This window comes from Zalophus californianus, chromosome 16 (genome assembly GCF_009762305.2).
Source record: "Zalophus californianus isolate mZalCal1 chromosome 16, mZalCal1.pri.v2, whole genome shotgun sequence".
Taxonomy (NCBI): Eukaryota; Metazoa; Chordata; class Mammalia; order Carnivora; family Otariidae; genus Zalophus; species Zalophus californianus.
Window position 1 is genome coordinate 46,388,522 of NC_045610.1, and position 13,384 is coordinate 46,401,905.

The 13,384-nt window shown below is 42.3% G+C and overlaps 1 protein-coding gene across 6 annotated transcripts in view; it reads left to right on the forward strand.

Moving 5' to 3' along the window:
- Window positions 1-13,384, forward strand: part of EFCAB3 (EF-hand calcium binding domain 3) — a 133,156-nt gene that overhangs the window by 113,273 nt on the left and 6,499 nt on the right. For 4 of the 6 annotated variants that reach the window (XM_027624497.2, XM_027624498.2, XM_027624501.2 and 1 more), the window contains 5 exons: window positions 3,281-3,424; window positions 4,974-5,045; window positions 6,355-6,475; window positions 9,448-9,641; window positions 10,032-10,216. In XM_027624497.2, the coding sequence (XP_027480298.2) occupies window positions 3,281-3,424; window positions 4,974-5,045; window positions 6,355-6,475; window positions 9,448-9,641; window positions 10,032-10,216 (716 nt within the window). The remainder of the gene's footprint in view (window positions 1-3,280; window positions 3,425-4,973; window positions 5,046-6,354; window positions 6,476-9,447; window positions 9,642-10,031; window positions 10,217-13,384) is intronic. The other 2 variants (XM_027624500.2, XM_027624502.2) reach the window with 2 other exon arrangements.

The following is a 13,384-nucleotide window of genomic DNA, read 5'->3' on the forward strand; positions in this document are numbered from 1 at the left end:
CAATGGTGAAGCTGGAGCAATTTGGGCAACAAAAATAAATAAAATAGTATTGGGTTATAACTCAAAGTATAAAATAAGTGCCTGCAAGTCCACAGAGACAGAAATAAATGACTGAAATTTTTAATGGAGAAGAGACAAATCTTTCTTACAAGAGAATTCCAAATAATGCATGGAGATATTACCTCCTCCAGGAGGTGGAACTTAAATCCCCCTGTCCCCAGCCCTCTGGGCCTTGAGTCTGGACTTCCCTTAGTGACTTGCTTCCAAAGAGTAGAATATGGAAAGGAGGGAAAGTGGAAAACCCTGACAAACACTCCCTCAGCCAGGTAATCAAGGTAAACATCATCAGTGGTAAGTCCTCTTGATAATACGTAGCCTTGATAGAATGATGAGAATGGTACTTCACTTTGGTCATCTTCTTTCCAAAAATCCATCATCTCGGGCCATGACCATGAGAAAACCCCAAATTGAGAGACTTCCACAAAATACTTGAACAATATTCCTCAAAACTGTCAAGGTCACCCAAAACAAGGAAAGTCTGAGAAACTGTTACAGAAAAGAGGCTAAAAAGATACGACAACTGGGCGCCTGGGTGGCTCAGTTGGTTAAGCGACTGCCTTCGGCTCAGGTCATGATCCTGGAGTCCCGGGATCGAGTCCCACATCGTGCTCCCTGCTCAGCAGGGAGTCTGCTTCTCCCTCTGACCCTCTTCCCTCTTGTGCTCTCTCTCTCTCATTCTCTCTCTCTCTCTCTCAAATAAAAAAATTAAAAATCTTTAAAAAAAAAAAAGATCCGACAACTAAATGTAATATGGCATCCTGGATGGGATCCTGGAAAAGAAAAAGGGCCTTAGGGAAAAACTAATGAAACCCGATTAATGCCTACAGTTTAGTTAATAACACTACACTAATGTTGGCTTCTTAGATGCAATAAATGTACCACAGTAATGTAAGGTGCTAACATTAGGGGAAACTGGGTGAGGGGCCTACGAGAATTCTCTGGGCTATCTTTGCAACTATATCTAAAACCAGTCTAAAATAAAATAACCAACTAGGTGGCTCAGTCGGTTAAGTGGCTGCCTTCGGCTCAGGTGACGATCTTGGCGCCCTGGGATCAAGCCCCGCATCGGGCTGTCTGCTCAGTGTGGAGTCTGCTTCTCCCTCTGCTCCCCTCTCCCACTTGCACTCTGTGCTCACTCTCTCTCAAATAAATAAATAAAAATCTTTTAAAAAATAAATAAATAATATAAAATAAAATCTAAAATTGTAAAACATTACCATACACACACACACACACACACACACACACACACACACACACACACACATTACGTTTCTGACCTCTCCTATTCTTCTGTTGCTCACTCTGCTCCAGCCACACTAGCCTCTTTGCTGTTCCCGGAATATGCCAGACCCATTCCCCTTAGCACCTTTGCTCTACCTCTTTCCTCTGTCTGGTCCTCTCCCCTCCCAGAGATCCACTCCCTCACCCCCATCAAATCTTTGCTCACATCTCAGCTATTTAATACAAGCAACCTATCCCTCAATCCCTGGAACTCCCAATCCCCCCGCAACCTGCATTACTTTCTCTTTTTTCCAGAGCACTTACATCTTCTAACCTTCTAACATGCTATGCAACTTACCTATTCATTACATTTATATAAGGGCAAAGGTCTCTGTTTAGGGCACTAATGTATCCTAGGCGCCTGGCAGATAGAAGGCATGCCTACTAACATGCTAAAAACACTGGGAGAGGGGCGCCTGAGTGGCTCAGTCGTTAAGCGTCTGCCTTCGGCTCAGGTCATGATCCCAGGGTCCCGGGATCGAGTCCCACATCGGGCTCCCTGCTCCACAGGAAGCCTGCTTCTCCCTCTCACACTCCCCCTGCTTATGTTCCCTCTCTCGCTGTCTCTCTCTCTGTGAAATAAATAAATTAAAAAAAAAACTGGGAGAACTTAGAAACAAGTCAGAGATGACTCCAGCCCTAGAGAAGCCTGCCTTCAACCAAGGGAGAAAGATGTTACCCACTCACACAATTATAAGGCAGGTACCATTATATCTCTATAGGATGAATGACTCTCATACATGCAGATGCTAACACTTGAATGTGACTTCAGATAAGTTTTATTCTGGTGCCATTTGAGATATACTTTGTTCTGGGTTTATTTCTTCATTCACTAATGTTAGAAAATATGTGTCTAATTTCAGCTCCAGTTAATGCCCTGAGTATGTCTTTGAGTCTATTCAAAACATTCACATGCATATAATTTGGGTCCATTTTGTTGCATCAGTTTTCTGTTGCTGCCATAACAAATTGCCTCAAACTTAGCAGCTTAAAACAACACAGATTTATTATCTCACAGTTCTGTGAACCAGAAGTCCAGATGAGCTTGGCTAGTTCCTCTTCTCCGGGTCTTTCAAGGTCAAAATGAAGGAGCTGGCCACCCTGGCTTCTTATCAAGAGACTGAAGGGGGACCCCTGGGTGGCTCAGGCGGTTAAGCGTCTGCCTTCGGCTCAGGTCATGATCCCAGGGTCCCGGGATCGAGTCCCGCACTGGGCTCCTTGCTCAGCAGGGAGCCTACTTCTCCCTCTGCCTCTGCCTGCCCCTCCCCCATGCTTGTGCACGCACTCTCTCTCTCTCTGATAAATAAATAAAATCTTTAAAAAAAAAAAAAGGGAGAGGCTCTGAAGGAAAATCTGCTTCCAAGCTTATTCAGGTTCTTGGTGGAACCTAGTTCCTTGTGGTTCTAGGGTTGTCTCACTTCCTTACTGGCTATCAGCCAGGAACCTCTCTCAGCCCCTGACGGCAGTCTGTGTCCCACATCACGTTGCCCCTTCTATCTTTGAACCAGCAAGAGTCCTTCTCATGCTTTGAATCTCTCTGATCTCTCCTTCTGCCACATTTCTCTTGCTTCTAGCTGCCTAGGGGACCCTATGATTAGATTGGGCCCACTCAGTAATCCAGAGTAATTTATCTTAATTATATCTGCAAAGTCCCTTTCATCATATAAGTAATACATTCACAGATTCCAGAAATTAAGGTATGGACTGCTTTCAAAGGCCATTTTACCAACATATTTGGTTTTCCACCAACTAGTTTATTTCAATTCAAATCTCATGGAAGGACATTGTCCTTTATATGAAATGTCTATTAAGTATGCATTTTTGTCTCAATACTTTTTCAGAACATGATGTCCAATCAACTATATAGTCAGTCCTAGTTCCATTAGAATATGTACTTATTCTTGAATAACTGCCTAACTTAATTACATTTCCTCAGCCTTCCGAGATGCCTACAACTTCTTTAACAAGGATAAAACTGGCTGTATTGATTTACATGGAATGACGTGCACTTTAGCTAAGTTGGGAATGAATCTAACCAAGCATGATGTCTATAATGAATTAAGATGTGCTGATATTGATCGTGAGTACTTTGACTTGTAATTATTTTTCTCATAAAAGGTTTTTATAAATATATATTTTTCTTTCAGTGGTTATATAAACAAATATACCTCATTATCAAAAGTACGCATATGGGGGCGCCTGGGTGGCTCAGTTGGTTAAACGACTGCCTTCGGCTCAGGTCATGATCCCGGGGTCCTGGGATTGAGCCCCGCATCAGGCTCCCTGCTAGGCCAGAAGCCTGCTTCTCCCTCTCCCACTCCCTCTGCTTATGTTCCCTCTCACTCTGTCTCTCTCTCTCTCTCTCTCTCTCTGTCAATTAAATAAATAAATAAAATCTTTAAAAAAAAAAGTACCTATATGTGTTTCTCTTTAAGGATATCAGTAAGGTATATGTACAAGTTACAAAATCAAATTAATGCAAAAAAATCAAATTAATGCTACAAAATGGACTATTTGAAAAATCTTGTATGGAAACTAAAAGTGACTATCACATTTCAGTACTAAATTCAGATTACCTATCATGATATACATTTTGGAGGGTGCCTTGAAATAACAGATACAAAGGCATTGACAGTTTCAAAAATGACACATTACCAAGAAAATCCAAGCCCTTTGTTTCCATTTCAATCATATTAGTACAAATCTTCCTTTGATCTTTAGAGCCCATCTATATTGAATTTTAAATGCCACAGCATTTTTGTTGCTATTTTTAAAGCTTTTAGATAATATTTCCTTTGAATATACTGACCTAGTGAAGATAGCCCAAGCTGATATGTTGTTTGGAATATATAGTCAGCAAATCATCTCCTCTCACCTCTCCCCACCCAACTGCCAGTGCCCCATTCAATTAGCATAAGCTCCACGTATGAATGAGCGTCACCAGTTAATTAAGGTGTCACTTGTTTCCACTAACTGCCCAGTTTTCCTGTTCTTGCATCGAAACACACACACATGCTCCTAATAGCACTATCCTATAAGTCAGAGGAGACTGGGTACAATTTGGGGGTGTTAGAATAGTAGAAATACCAGAGGTGGGTATGGAGTGGGAAAGCAGGAGTGGATTCCTTGCAAAAATGGCAAGTCTTTCAGAAAGGAGTGAGTGCGTAGGACTGCAGGGACTGGGAGCCCCTGATTTGATGTTTATACCCCACCATTGCTTCTGGCGGCTGTGGGTGACTCACGTAACGGTGCCAAAACCACTTCAAGAAGACCAGTGCTTCCCTGAGCGCATCGCCAGCCTTAACATGCTGTCTCAATGTTTTTTAAGATTTTATTTATTTATTTGACAGAGACACAGCAGGAAAGGGAACACAAGCAGGGGGAGTGGGAGAGGGAGAAGCAGGCTTCCCGCAGAGCAGGGAGCCCGATGCGGGGCTCGATCCCAGGACCTTGGGATCATGACCTGAGCTGAAGGCAGACGCTTAACGACTGAGCCACCGAGGCACCCCCATGCTGTCTGATTTTAAGTATTGAATAGTCCAAGGTGTTTTCATTTTATATTTAGTATATAATCTGATGACTAAAATGCATCTTATATCCTTGTTCTGAGCCTTAGATTTCTGTTGCAGGAGATGGGAAAGTGAATTTCTCAGACTTTATAAAGGTGCTAACAGATAAAAACCGCTTCCTTAAAGCTGTGGGTGAGTAAAGATATTGCTGAACATGGCTGTTGGGTGGCTGTGATTCGCTGCATTGTAACCATTATTCATTTAGGCCTCTGAGCAGGAGACAAGTGAGGAAGGGGTACTCTGGCATGAGATTTACTGTTGTACTACTTCTCCAAAACAACATTTGCTAAGCAAATTGATACAGTTTTAGAATTTTAACTTAAGTGCATCAAGTCCTTCTGCAGGAGACACTGCTTTTTGGTCTCCAATGAGGAACACTTGGAATAGTGTAGAAAAATTCCGTCACCTCTTATAATATTCTTTACCAAGTGCATGTGCTACTTTAGAAGGTACTCCCTTTACAAATGAAAATTTTTTTAGAAAAAGATAAATGCTCTCTTTCATGCAAACTGGGGGGTATCAATAATTCACTATTCCCAAAAAATTTCTTCCTCACCCTGATGAAGTCTGCCCTTGGTGAGAGGACGGGAGAGTTGGCTGGAGGCTAAAGAGCATGTTCTCACACAAGGTTGTAAGTGATGTGGAGGTGTCCTTGACATACTGTTATTTAAGTCCTCTGATGGTTTGTTTATGAGTTTTACAGTCTGCCTTGGAAAAACTAACCACAATTTGTGTCATGTTTTCTGGGATAAATACATACCAAATTCCAAATACTGTGTACAGTTTTGAAAATACATTCATTCATAGGCAGTGAACTGTCCTTAGAAGAGACAGAAGCTACTCCTTCAAGTACTACTGTAGTAACGAGGGTTTGCCTGCAAGCCTGAGATACACTGATCAGCAATTCCTTTACCCAGAAGAACAAGACAATAGTCCTTAATACATAAATCATGTTTATGTTAAATGTATTAACTTAAAAGTCAATATTTACTTAGAAGTCATGGAACTAAAAGCATTTTTTAATGATTATTGTGTCTGTTCAATAATCAAAATGACCTTTCTACCAAATAGAACAGATTTTGTTGTGTTTTTTTGTTTGGTTTGGTTTGGTTTTTTTAAAGATTTTATTTATTTGACAGCGAGAGAGGGAACACAAGCAGGTGGAGAGGGAGAGGGAGAAGCAGGCTTCCCGCTGAGCAGGGAGCCCGATGCGGGGCTGGATCCCAGGACCCTGGGACCATGACCCGAGCCGAAGGCAGACACTTAACGACTGAGCCACCCAGGTGTCCCAAATAGAACAGATTTTGAATGTTTTTCTATAATTCTCTAGTACCTGGCTCAGTATTAATATTGTAAATAGACTAAAAAGACTGTCGACTTACTACTTTCTTTGATAGATGTTTTTTTCAGAAGGCATTTTGCATTTTTTTCCCCTTCACAGTTCCAGAAAAGGAGAAATGTTTAGATTCAGCTGGCAACCCAGGGATCCTGTTGTTTGAAATCCTATCAAAGCTTGTAGAGACTTCAGCTTTACCCAGAAAGGCTATAATGGAAATAGTAAGGTAAGTGGCAAAGAAGGGTAAAATTGGCCTTCTTAGGAGCACTTAGGAAGCTATTTACGAGGCAGTCAGCTCTGATTAACATCCTCCTCCACAGGGTCTGCTCCAAAACAAAGGAGGAGTCTGTGGCAAAGCTCACATGCCACATGGGACCTTATTCCTTCATCCCAACTGTGCTAACTCTGAAATTGCAAGACTGACCTCAAGAGCATCTCAGGGCCCACTGAGGGCCTAAGATAGCCAAGAAGGGGGCACCTGGGTGGCTCAGTTGGTTAGGCGACTGCCTTCGGCTCAGGTCATGATCCTGGGGTCCCGGGATTGAGTCCCGCATCAGGCTCCCTGCTCAGCAGGGAGTCTGCTTCTTCCTCTGACCTTCCCCCCTCTCATATGCTCTCTCTCTCATTCTCTCTCTTTCAAACAAATAAATAAATAAATCTTAAAAAAAAAAAAAAATAAGATAGCCAAGAAGGTTCAGACTCTTCTACCCTAAGCTAGAGAATCCCAGAAGAATAAAACTTTTCCAGGGATGACTTCGGGTGGGCTTGGAAATCTAGTTCAGAAGACACTCCCATTTGTGCTGAAATGACCAGGGGCTCTTTTGACTCTGGGATGATGTAGAGCAATTTCAGACCTCCCAAAGTAGCCTTTGGACTGGAGCTGAGCCGGAACTGAACTTGAGAATAGAGGATGAAGAAACATTCTCACACCCAAATGTGTTTTATTCCAGCAAATACCACTAAAGATAAATTTCCTCAAACTATTTATATCATTGTATTATAGATATTGAATATTGCTGTTATCAAGCCTTTTAGCTCATATTCTTTCAAAGCATTCTGCTTCCCCTTTTAGACTTAAAAATACAGAATGTTTTCAGAATCCTCAATGGATAATCATCTCTCTATGCTATCCTGTATTTGTCAGATGTGGAACCAGAGGGTACACAAAATTCTCTTCATTCCATTTCAAAGGCATTTCTTAAATGCCTGTTGTTGGTATACAAATTTGACACATTGCTTAACTTCTCAGCCTTGGTTTCCTCACCTATAAAATGGGAACAACAATAATAATACCTACCTTAGAATAATAATAATAATAATACCTACTTTATAGGGCAGTTGTGGGGATAATATGTGATAACGCAGGTGAAATGGTTCAATAAATATTCCTGTAGCTAGGGGCGCCTGGGTGGTTCAGTCGGTTAAGTGTCTGCCTTCAGCTCAGGTCATGATCTTCAGGGTCCTGGGATCAAGCCCCGCATCGGTCTCCCTGCTCAACTGGGAGTCTGCTTCTCCCTTTCCCACTCCCCCTGCTGGTGCTCTCTCTCTCTCTCAAATAAAATAAAATTAAAAAAAAAAAATTCCTGGAGCTCAATATATATAATTATGTGGAAGTAGCTAGAATAGTCATAGAGCATATATATTATCTGTTTTAATCCTCACTTCCTTAATGGGTACTATTATCCTCATTTTACAGATGAAAAACCTGAAGTACAGGTATTAAGTAACTTGCCCAAGGGGCAGTGGTGCCTAGATTTTAGCACAGTCTGATTCTAGAACCCATGCTCCTACCCACCCCCCTAGACTGCCTCTCAGGAAATCTTAGCTGATGGTGTTTTTATTATGATGATGATTATGGTTGTTACTTTTCATGTACCTGGTTTCTAAGGAGATCAAGTGTTTAATACGTAGCATTTGCATTTAAGGATCTTAAAATATAAATTGAGAGGAAAAAGCCATAAGTATGTAGATACAAAATATATCACATAATTAACTGTCAAATGAGTGGCAAAGATCATTCATTTAGTTTCTAAGATAGCCGATCTTGAGCTGGATAATGGTAGAATTTGAAAAGTATTCCCATAGTTGACTATAGCATTTATTGAGTATTACGTGCAGAGTTCTGAGTGTGCACTTGACATGCATTAACTTTTTCCTGGATCACTGTCTCCTAACCGGTCTCCCTGCTTGCACCTTTTGACTCCCACCCCCATGACTTGCCGGCTCCACAATCTGTTCTCAACACTTCCTCTGCCTGGCTGATGCCTTGACGCCTACAGCACCAAATGATCCTTTTAGCACCGTGTTGGATCATGTCACTTCTCTGCTCAGAACCTTCAAAACCCTCCCATTTCCCTCAGAGTACAAGCCTCACACTTCACATGACTTACTGGCCCTCCAGGTGATCTGCACCCACCTCTGACCTCTTTGTCTTTGCCCCTGTTACTCCGCTCAGTCCGTGCTGGCCTCCTTGCTGCTGCTCCGTCACTCCTCACGTCCAGCTAATCATGATAGTCCCACCCGTTTGACCTCCTAAACCTGCCTCACAGCCTTGCACTTCTCCCTAGCCCCATGCTGGGGAGGGGGCGGGGAAAGAAGCAAAGGACTGAGGACAGAACCACCAGGAATTCCCATACTTGTGGAATGGAAAGAAACAGAAGAGTCAGCAAAGCAAACATTAGTCATCAAGGAGGGAACCAGGACGGTGTGAAGTCGGAAGCCAGGGCCACAGACAAATCTAAACCAGGACAGACCTTCCCCCAGTATTAAATGCTAAAGTGAGGCCAAGTGAAGTCAGGACTGAAGGGGTAGAGTTAGATTTCGTGGTTAAGATGGTAGTTAAGAAGTCATAAGGGGGGCGCCTGGGTGGCTCAGTCATTAAGCGTCTGCCTTCGGCTCAGGTCATGATCCTGGAGTCCCAGGATCGAGCCCCACGTCCGGCTCCCTGGAGCAGGGAGCCTGCCTCTCCCTCTGACCCTATCCCCTGCTCATGCTGTTTCTCTCTCTCTCTCTCTCTCCTCTCACTCTCTCAAATGAATAAATAAGATCTTTATAAAAAGAATTAATTTAATTAATGTATTCAGCATATAACTTGCAACTAGACTTTTTTTTTCTTTTTGTCCAATACTTAGACACTTTTTCAGCAGGACTATATAGCACTTTCTATTCTTTTTTTGGATTACTTTTTTTTTTTTTTAGCTATTTCCGAAGAAAATTCCAAGATACCACGTCAGGAAGGTCGTGGAGTCCCTACACTATGGGTTATGGAAAAAGGAGATTTAAACCAGACATATGCACACCTCCAAGCTCAAGCACAGCCGCCTTTGCTAATGCTGCCCGAATCACAATAATGAAAGAAAAGGATTTACTTACATTTCTTGAAGAGCTCAAGAGTAAGAACGATTTGTCCTCTCCCCCTTGTTGTAAAGGATTTATTTGTATATTCCTGGTCAGAAATAAATACTAGAGGCCAAATGCTAAAGAAGCAGGACCACAGCCTGTTCTGAGTGACTGGTCTCTGTCACACAGATATCATTTGAAAGCAAATCCACATCTTCACTTGAATCCTCCTGATACAGGTGAAGCCTGGAGTCTGGATGAAGCCTAGACTCTACGTATGGGGAGGGAGGTGAGGAGAGTGAAAAGGAGGGTCATGGCCACTGAGAAGACTAGACAAAGCAAAATAGACACCACATGTATGTCTTTTATGCGAATTTCTTCTTACACTTCATAATACCATTTTTGGTTTTTTGTTTTGTTTTGTTTTGTTTTTATCTTTTAAGGGTGCAGTCCTCCTTCAGGTAGCCCATATTCAAAAATACCCGTCTTTCCATTGTTTCCTAATATGGACGGGGTGGTGATGGGAAAGCCATTCAAAGACATACAGAAATTAGAAATGCTAAGGAGAAGGGAGCCTCTGGATTTCTTTGAGAACTACTTTTTCCATAAAAGAGACTGGAAGACACAGGTAAGATTTTGGTTGTGTCACATTAGTTAATTTAAATACTTAGGTTTTCAAGTTCTAACTTAACAGAACTAATACCTTTTTAATGACAAACATTTTCAGTCATTATATTTCAAACCAGATTCCATAGCCATGTTCCTAAATTTAAGCCCAGGTATAAATATTTCATTTAATTTCAACAAATAGTTAAACTTACTGAAAAATACAACCTTAGGCTTGGGGTTAGAGGTGGGGAGTATAAGAATAATAATAAAAAGGCCCTCAGATCCTACCTACACCTGCTCTCCCTTCAACCTAGTGGCCAGAAGTTGCATTTTGGGCTCCCTCAACTAGCTCTAGATCTTGTTCTAGATCTTGGCTGGGCCAGATATCATGGGATGAGAGGATCAGGTCCACAACCCAGTGGCACAATCTGTGATAGAGTGGCCATCCTGCTCTTGGACTAGACCCCTAATTATAGTCCTGGCTACACCTTCTGGCCTACCTCAAGCTCTGAATGTTAAAGTCTCAGGCAGCCAGGCCTTGGTTTCTGGGTATTCTCTGAGGAAGCTCTGGCCTCAGTCCTGGCTTATGACAGGCCTCCCAGCCTGCAGAACATCAAGATTTCACTGGAGGGGCACCTGGGTGGCTCAGTCGGCTAAGCATCTGCCTTCAGTTCAGGTCATGATCCAGGATCCTGGGATCGAGCCCCACCTCAGGCTCCCTGCTCAGCGGGGAGCCTGCTTCTCCCTCTCCCGCTCCCTCTGCTTGTGCTCTCTCTCTCTCTCTCTCTGTCGAATAAATAAATAAAATCTTTAAAAAAAAAAAGAAAGATTTGACTGGAGACCAGTGAGGCATCTCTGGGTTCCAGAAATCCATGTGGTGTTCACATCACTATGAAACCTCTTAGAAGTCCCTCCAGGCATAGAGTTTAAGAGTTCCCTGAGGCCCGGGGCAGGGGTTAATGGGGAGCTGCTAACCAATGGGCATAGAGTCTCAATTATGCAAGATGAGTAATTCTAGAGATATGCTGTGCAACACTGTGCCTATAGTTAACAAAACGTACTGTACACCAAAAATGTGTTAAGAGCAAAAATCTCATGGGCGCCTGGGTGGCTCAGTTGGTTGAGCGACTGCTTTCGGCTCAGGTCATGATCCTGGAGTCTCAGGATCGAGTCCCGCATCGGGCTCCCTGCTCAGCGGGGAGTCTGCTTCTCCCTCTGACCCTTCCCCCTCTCATGTGCTCTCTCTCTCAAATACATAAATAAATAAAATTAAAAAAAAAAGCAAAAATCTCATGTTAAGTGTTTTTACCATAATAAAATAAAAATTGCTTTTTAAAGATTTTATTTATTTATTTGAGAAAGAGAGAGCATGAGAGTGGGGTGAGGGGCACAGGAAGAAGCAGACTCCCCAGTGAGCAGGGAGACCAACGTGGGACTCGATCCTGGGACTCCAAGATCATGACGAAGCAGAAGGCAGATGCTTAACCGACTGAGCCACCCAAGTAAAAAATTTTTAAAGATTCTAGGGGAAAACAGGTGCTGGCAAGGATGTAGAGAAAGGGGAACCCTCTTGTACTCTTGGTGGGAATGCAAACTGGTGCAGCCACTCTGGAAAACAGTATGGAAGTTCCTCAAAAAGTTAAAAATAGAACTACCCTATGACCCAGCAGTTGCACTATGAGGTATTCATCCAAAGAACACAAAAATACTAATTCGAAGAAATACATGCACCCCAATGCTTATAGCAGCATTATCTACAATAGCCAAATTATGGAAACAGCCCAAATCTCCACTGATACATGAATGGATAAAGAAGAGGTGGGGTGTGTGTGTGTGTGTGTGTGTGTGTAGATATATATATCTTTTTTATGACTGAGCAATATTCCATGGTGCATAAAGAATGAAATCTTGCCATTTGCAACAATGTGGTTGGAACTAAAGAATATTATGCTGAAGGAAATAAGTCAGAGAAAGACAAATACTGTATAATTTCACTTATATGTGGAATTTAAGAAACAAAACAAACAAGCAAAGGGGAAACAAAGAGAAAGAGAGAGAAGCAAGAAACAGACTCTTAACTATAGAGAACAAACAGTACCCAGAAGGGGGGTGGGTAGGGGGATGGGTTAAATAGGTGATGGGGATTAAGGATGCACTTGTTGTGATGAGTACCAGTGTTGTATGCAAGTGCTGAATCACTATATGAAAAAAAAAACTATTTTTTAAAGATTTTATTTATTTATTTGAGAGAGAGAATGGGAGAGAGAGAGCACATGAGAGGGGGGAGGGTCAGAGGGAGAAGCAGACTCCCTGCTGAGCGGGGAGCCGGATGCGGGACTCGATCCTGAGACTCCAGGATCATGACCTGAGCTGAAGGCAGTCGCTTAACTAACTGAGCCCCCCAGGCGCCCTCACCTGAAACTATTATTACACTGTATGTTAACTAACCAGAATTTGAATAAAAACTTAAAAAAAAAATAGACTCTGGAGGAGTATCACAGTCACAAATGACCTTAAGTTCAGACTTTGAATTTATCTCTCCAGATGAAGTCATACCCACAGGCAGATATCACCGACAAGTTGGAAATAAGGGGAACTTTATTCCCCTTTAAATTTATTTCCCAACACTAAGCCCTCCACCTGTGATCATTATCTGTTTACTGTCAATCTCTCCAACCAGAATATATGGTTCATGTAGGCAAGGACTTTATTTCTTTCACTGAAGGATCCCTATCACCTAGAACAGAACCTGGCCCATAGGAGACTCAGTATCTTTTAGATGAAAGAAAATTATAATACAAAGCCTTTATTGAGAGCAAGATTGTCTCTAATCATATCAGCAGAGATAGTGTCCACAGCTTCCTAAATGGTCCACTTCTATCTTTGTCCTCTGCAGTCTATTCTCAACACGGCAACCAAAGTGGCTCCACTAAAATCAGCTCAAAACTTGCCAATGGTTTTTCACATTACTCAAAGTAAAAGCCAAAATCCTTACTGTAACACTCAGGGTCCTACACAATCTAAACTTGAGTCTTCCAATAATGGTAGCCACAGTGGCTATTTAAATTTACATTTAAAGGTCACCTGGATGGCCCAGGAGGTTAAGCATCCAACTCTTGATTTCAGCTGAGGTCATGATCTCAGAGTCCTGGCATGGATCCCAGCATAAGGCTCCCCACTCAGCAGG